Source organism: Carassius auratus, chromosome 21, assembly GCF_003368295.1.
Source record: "Carassius auratus strain Wakin chromosome 21, ASM336829v1, whole genome shotgun sequence".
Classification (NCBI taxonomy): Eukaryota; Metazoa; Chordata; class Actinopteri; order Cypriniformes; family Cyprinidae; genus Carassius; species Carassius auratus.
In genome coordinates this window covers 21968795-21976332 of record NC_039263.1, presented here as the reverse complement: position 1 = coordinate 21976332, position 7538 = coordinate 21968795, and the positions used below count along the sequence as shown (strand labels likewise).

The 7538-nt window shown below is 36.3% G+C and overlaps 1 protein-coding gene across 1 annotated transcript in view; it reads left to right on the top strand.

The window, feature by feature from the left end:
* The first annotated feature begins 2056 nt into the window (after positions 1 to 2056).
* The window catches only part of LOC113038945 (noelin), a 30355-nt gene continuing 24873 nt past the window's right edge, over positions 2057 to 7538 (top strand). Inside the window, exon 1 of the mRNA XM_026196760.1 lies at positions 2057 to 2517. Coding sequence (XP_026052545.1) covers positions 2452 to 2517 — 66 coding nt within the window. The 5' untranslated portion in view covers positions 2057 to 2451. The remainder of the gene's footprint in view (positions 2518 to 7538) is intronic.

The window sequence follows — 7538 nt, the reverse complement described above, 5'->3', positions numbered from 1 at the left end:
GTATGACTTCACAAACAAAACTGCAAACTGGACTAGTACTCAGAAACTTTTACAAGTTTGCATTTTCATTAATTCATTCAAAAATGATTTGTATTAGCCATTTTTGTTTTTTCATTTTATACATTATGCTTCTGATGACTAAACTGCATTATAATATGACTTCAGGATACACCACAGGAGATCATACAGTAGCTCCAAGTCTTCTACAGTTAACAAGACCATTATTTCTCATGCGACGTTCAATGTAGCCATCTGACTTCTCACCCTAAAGTTATGGATACATTGAGAATCAATGAAATGATCATTTTCTCATTGCACAACCAGTATCAATAGACCAGGCAACCTGACGTGTTGCTCGGCAACAGAACCTGTTATAAAATGTATTAATTAATCAAATAAATATGCTGCCAAATGTTTGAATGGTGATGTCACCCAACATTTTGGCAAACCGGCTCAGACAAACAAAGCGGATAACCAGGCTTGTCTAATTGAAAACATTTTCTATTACAAAGTAGGAATTAAAACTTCCTTTGCAAACAGAGCCAATAGTTTTGTAATGCATCTCGAGAAAGCATCCACTGAAGATTAATGAAAAAAGCTAAATTGCATATACAAAATAAGCTGCACTACATACATTTACATGTGATTGTGTTTGGTCATAACATGAACATATCAAAACATGCTTTACTTTCTGCAAATCGTTGTTGGTCACAAAGATGTGAGTTTATTTAATAAGACAGAGATGTTAGAAAAGCACCTGCTATGATTTTATTCATAAGCACTGGCACAAATTTCTAAACCAAACTGAATCATTAATGCTTCTACTGAATCGTAATATGTAGCCTTCTCATAATTATATTAAATCCTGTGCTGCTGATATGAATCATGTTAATATTTAATCATATTTTTAAACACCTTACTAAATTATCTAGATGGTTGCTAGTCTGTATGTTTTAAGCACATTATTCGTCGATTCTGCAGTGAAATAAAGGCATATAAATTTGCCATAATAGCTTCCACACACCAATCAATAATGCACAGGACTGGAATAATGATGCTATTGATCATATAAATCTTGCAAACTGACCACAAACTTTCTACACACACAGAGAGAGTAGACCTAATAAATTTTTGGATACTTAAAATGTCTGAGTGTTATTGGAAAGATGATAAAAGATCAATTTAAGTGGCATCTTGACAAATGCCGCAGCATCTTTTCGGGAATTACTTAAATTTTCTTCATTTTTGCTCAATGACTTGTAACTTTAGTTTTTAGAGGACCAGTACAGTATATCTTACAATCTAAACTTCTTTGTGTTAAATGTTTTGCTTGAAAAGTGTTATGTGCTTACTTTCTTCAAGATAAATGACACTTAACCTTATGCAATTAAGTCAATATACAATTTACAGTAAGTGTGGCTTAAGTCACATTTAATAATCTCACAAAATTGTAGAGGTGATTATACAGTACATATGCCATGCTCACCTATAGGCTGCATTTATTTAATCAAAAATACAGTAAAACTGATTATTGTGAATTATTATTACAATTTATAACAAGAAAAAGCACCATAAAACTCCCAAGTCTTATTTGGTCAAAATGATATTTCTTTCTTTTATGCCAAAAATCATTAGGATATTTAGTAAAGATCATTTTCCCTTAGAGATATTTTGTAAATTTCCAACCGTAAACATATCAAAACTTTTGAGACAGCTTTAAAGGCTATTTTCTAAATATATATATATAAAAAAAACAATTTCCACCATCAGATTAAAGATTTTAAAATAGTTGTATCTCGGCCAAATATTGTCCTATCCTGACAAGCTTATTAATTCGGCTTTCAGATGATGCATGATTCAAAACAACCCTTATGGTTTAGTGGTCAAGAGGCAGATTTTTGTGGAAACCGTGATACAAGAATTACTAGATTTTCTTTATATACCATCTGACGCCGTATGCAGATAAGATGTCCTTACAAGTGTATTAAGACTGTTTTGACGCAGCAAGGTTCGACCAATTAGCTCAGTCCTGCTCTTCCTCCTCTCGCTCATCCCCGTTGAATTTCCCACGCGCGCTGTATGTCACATCCGGTTTCAGCACCTAGGACAGCTCGCGCTCGCGCTCAACAGTCTCTCCGCCTCACACAACCAGATACACACAAAGTTTTGGGCTAACCAGACCTCCCTGCGTGACGCTAGACCTCCAGAGCCGCTCATTTAACGGGAACGGGAGTCGCAGGGACGCTCTGCGCGCGAGATGCCCAGAGACGGCTGCGCGAGACCGAGTGCTGTTTCTCTGTCATTCTGTTGCTGAGAAGAGAGAGAGAGAGAGAGAGAAAGAGAGACAGCGAGAGACCGGGGACAGAGGAGAGAGCACCGAAGAGCGGGTCTTAACGAGGCACCGGACCGGATCTGCATGCGAGAGCGAGACCGAGCGAGCGGAGGCGCGAGATGCAGCGCGTGAACAAGCTCTTGAGTCTCATCGTGCTGGTGCTGATGGGCACGGAACTCACGCAAGTAGGTCTATCGCCATCTTTACCTCACACTCTCTCTTTCTCTCTCTCTCTCTCTCTCAAACACACACACACAGCGCGCGCGCGCGCACACACACACACACACACACACACACATAAACATCTATCACAGATCCGACTGCGGTGAATTAGCCGAATTAATGGGCAGAAGAGATTAACGAATGGGATTACAAACCCAGAAATATGAAGAGTCAATTCTTATACTCAGTGACAGCTCACAGCAAACAATCAACGCACGACCAAGTTGCAGGAAAAGCGAGTTATTTACATATTTGCACCTCGTGTATTAGAGCAAACATTTATGTTACTGTGTATTCAGCCCTCGTGTACTGTTTAATCTGACTTTGCATTCTTTGTTTGGGGTCCCAGGGACTACAATTCTGTAAGAGTAAAAATCATAACAGCTTTGTGAAAATCCTAACCATATATTAAGTACACGTTAATTTTACTACTTAAATGTATAATTACACTGTAGCAAGGACACCTTCAAATAAAGTGCAACCTAAGCTTTTTATATGTTCTTCTAATGGAATCAACCTCCGTCCAGCCGATATTATCCTAAAGACGACATGCACTTTACAGAAATGTGACCAAATGCTTCTGTTTGGGTCATTTTGAGCATTGAAAATATACAGTACATTTGCAGAGAAACACAAAACAGATCTAGCAGAAGTGTATTTTATGTTGCATTTCATTGCACGTATTCATGTTTCTGAGTCCTAAATTATGTTTTAAGTTTGATATAATAAACTCACATATATAATATATCAAGCTGATATAAGTACGTTTTTAAACTATTGAAGGCCTTGGGAGAACCCAAACAGAACTTGAGAAGTGCTAAGTAATATTAATGCACTTCAGATTTTGTAGAGCTGTAATTGCACATTGCTATTATTAGCACTACTAATTACATGAAACAGAGTAATTTGAAAAAGTGCACATTAGGGCCTAATTATGATTATTTCACAAAAAGAGAGAGAAAGAAAATTTACATTTCTCAAATTGGGGCTGGCAAGTCACCACCTGTCATAATGGTTTCTATATACCTTGGGACATATGCATATTTAATTATGCATGAATGAAAATATGATACAGATGTATAGTGTTTAATGGGTTAAACTGTACCTCTATGTTTATTTTAATTGTTCAGCCAATGCAAAACTCAAATGAGACACACACACACACAAACACTGTGATAAATAAACATGCCAAAACAATAAAACCTATAAATGCCCCTTACTTTCATTCATGTCATATTAAATATGGCATCTCCCCCAAAGGTTTACGTCCCTGGTGAAATGGACAGTAATATGGTAAAGTGTTACAAAAAGAAACTAGAGCTCTGCACTAGAGAATTGAAGAGCATTTGGCTGCTCTTACTAACATTACCCAGAGCGCAGTGTTCTTGGCTCCTACATATGCAAACAGGGCTCTTCACGCTTCAGTTATTCCTTTAACCAGCATCTCACTGTAGCATGTATTTTCATATTGATCAGAAAGGATGAGCATGTGAACCATACAGCCTGTGTAAATGTTGCATTAGGCTCGCTGCGGGGCAGCATGCTTACTCGGCGTGTGCGCGCAAGTAAATCTCAAACTGACTCTGCCAAACCCATCAATTACCGCCACGTGGCTCTGTTCATCTTCTCATCTCTGAGATTTACAGCCCATTGAATCGCTGACAATTTGGCATTTTCCTCAGCTTTAGCCAGTTTGAGAAGAAGACCTCGCAACATATACACAAACACATCAAATGTATTCAAGTATTGGATGAAAGACATGTCATATACAATCATTTCATATCCAAAATCACAACTGTCCCATAAATACACAAGAACAAAAAAAGCAAAATGCCATTCTGTGATTAGGCTACGGTCAGTGTTAAATTAAACACATGAAGTACCTTAGGAGCACAGGTGTGAGCAAACACAACAAAGTCATATGCTCGTCTCTCACAAATGCAGTGATCTAGTTTCAAACTCAGGAAATTGTCATTGTTTGGTAATTGTGCTGTGGAAACGGAGTTGGCCTTCAATTTGTGTGTTTAGGAGGAGCTGAGATGAGTCACAGGGCCCAAAGAGTTCCTCAAAGAGCTTTTATATCTTTTAGCTCTTTAGAAAACCAGTCGTGTAGTGGTGCTTTAATGGATCAAGAACCAAAGCACTTACCTCAAATATGTATGATGTGACTTCAATATCTTCCAAAGAACACTCTTAAAAATAAAGGTTCTTTATTGGCATCTACGGTTCCTTGAAGAACCTTCAGAAAGAAAATGTTTCTGACAACAGAACTGTTCACTGAAAGATCAATTGGGGGGAAAAAAATGGTTCTTCTTAAAAATAAAGGTTCTTTATTGCCATTGATTGTTCCATGAATAACATTTTACTTCCATGGAACCTTTCCATTGCAAAAAAAAAAAAAAAAAAAAAAAAAAACACCTTTCATTATAATGTCCTTCATAGCTAAAAAAAAAAAAAAAAAAAAAAAAAGGTTATTTTAAGAACTGATTACTGAAAGGTTCTTTGGGGAACCAAAAAATGGTTCTTCTGTGGCATCACAACAAAAAGAAAACCCATTTGGAACCTTTTTTTTAAGAACTCAAGAAAACTACACATAAAATCACATTGATGGTCACATGAAGAACCTTAAACATCCATGGAACCTTTACAGTCCACAAAGGGTTCACAACAGGGGAAAAATGTTCTCTAGATTTTTAAAACGCTCCTCACACTAAGAAAAAAAAGGTTATTTTAAGAACTGATCACTGAAAAGTTATTTGGGGAACCAAAGATGGTTCTTCTATGGTATCAGTGCAAAATCACGCTTTTGAAATCTATATTTTAAAGAGTGTATCAATTGTTTTTTTCTTATCAAGTTGAGAATTTTTTTTTATTAAAAATCTTTATTTTAAAGAGTGTATAGACCACATCCTAACACCACCTTCAAAAAAAAAAAGCAACACTCATTACTCTGAATGCAAACAAATACAGTACATGGACCATGGTTCCTAAAACACTACTTACTGAACACCATCCACAAACATCTCCTAAAATGTAAATACTCATCACAGAACACCCCTAAACGCACACAAAGCACTGCTTAAAACTGCTTACAGCAGCTGAACCTAAACTCAAAAGCTCAATAAGTACACCTACACAACCCACAAAACATCTCCTTAATGGAAATAGCACTCACTGAACACCACTAAGAAAAAAAGCCCATAACACCACCCACAGAACAGCTGATGGATCTCATACTACAGATTCCCATCATTTCACCCACTCATTATCAACAAGTTTCCAACCTGAACCCGTTTGACAGAATAAGGTCTAAACTGATCTCATTTGAAAATCAGTAACATTATTTAGGTCAGAATGCAAGCTGGAACAAAATATTTCCCCTGACCAAGTTATGCACCAACCATTGATTGGATTCAAATTGATCCACAGCAGTTTTTCTAAAGGGCTTAATAGACCTAAAATGATTTGAGTTTGTTTTACAGGAACTTTCAGATAGATAGTGAGGATAGAGATGAGAATCTGATCTTCCTAGTCAGGAGCATCATGCACCACTTAAAGTCCTAGGAAGACGTAAGACCAAATAATTTCTAATAAATGTCTAATAAATGAGTAGCTCTTTATTTGTATGTTAGATATGTCCCGCCCAAATGTCCTGTTTTCAATAGAAAAATCACAACTAAACTTGACAGCCAGGGATCATCATGAATTTTTCTGTAGTGAAAATGGTCTTGTGACATGAAGCCATAATGACAGAATGTACTTTTCAGAATGACATAAGTGCAACATTATTTTTTAAACTTCTAGTAATATTTATTTGTATTTGTATTTGCATTTATATACATATATATATATATATTTATAATTTTAATACATAATTAAAAAATAGTTTAATTGGAATTCATTTAAAATAATCTTTTGTATAACACTTAGCTAATAATTCTGACAGGGCACATGCACATTTAGTTTCATGGCATGATGCTTCTGTTCCCAGCGGTGCTTATGCTGTCTTTTCAATTTGTGTTAATGTCCTAATCGTATTTCAGTATGTAGCCCAAGTCCAAATGTAGAATCCATTCAAACTTCCATTAACGAGAGAGAGAGAGAGAGAGAGAGAGAGAGAGAGAGAGAGAGAGAGAGAATGGGGATAATGTCTCCTTCTTCACCAGCTATAGAATGAATGAGATTAGTTTTTGATTACCACGGTACAGATACACATCTTCTATGGTCTTATCACCTTCATGGAGATAAAGGTCATCACTACGCTCTCATAAAAGAGAATAATCTAGCCTGTGGATGAGAAGAATTATATTATTAGTAATGGCTCTGCCTTTAATCGATTGTGTCTGGTTTTGACTATGAAAGGGAGATAAAAGGAAAGTGTGTGCCTGCGTTTAAAAGGAAACACAAGCTGTTGTTTATATGATGGCATTTCACCAGCAGTGACACTCATTGTTTCTCTCTAGTAACCCAGAAATCACATGCACACACGTTTTTTTGAAATCACCAATCGATAGCAAGACCAATCTATCATCAGCATGCTCTAAATCTTTATATTTGTGTTGTCCATCATATAATTTTGTAGCATCTGAACTGTGAAAGGGCAAGTGTGTGTGTTTACTGCTTTGTAAAGAAAGAGACAGACAGCAGGAGGATACAGAGACACACTGACGGTCCCTTCTGTGTTAAGGGCAGTGAATGAAACGAAAAGGTGTGTTGTTACTTTCTAATAATCAGAAATATTTAAGGATATTATAGAGACTATAGGGCAGGCTGTTTTAATCTTTGCCACTAAGAAACTACCTTAAAACATCCAGAAACCTTAGCGAGGGAGAAAATATTAGCAAAAATATATTAAAAATAAAGATTAGCAAACATCAATACATTTAATACATGAGTAAACAGCCTAAACAGCAAAGCAGACAAAAGATAATATACGAACAACCATTCAGAACAGCCAAGAAACTGCATAGCAAAATATTAACAA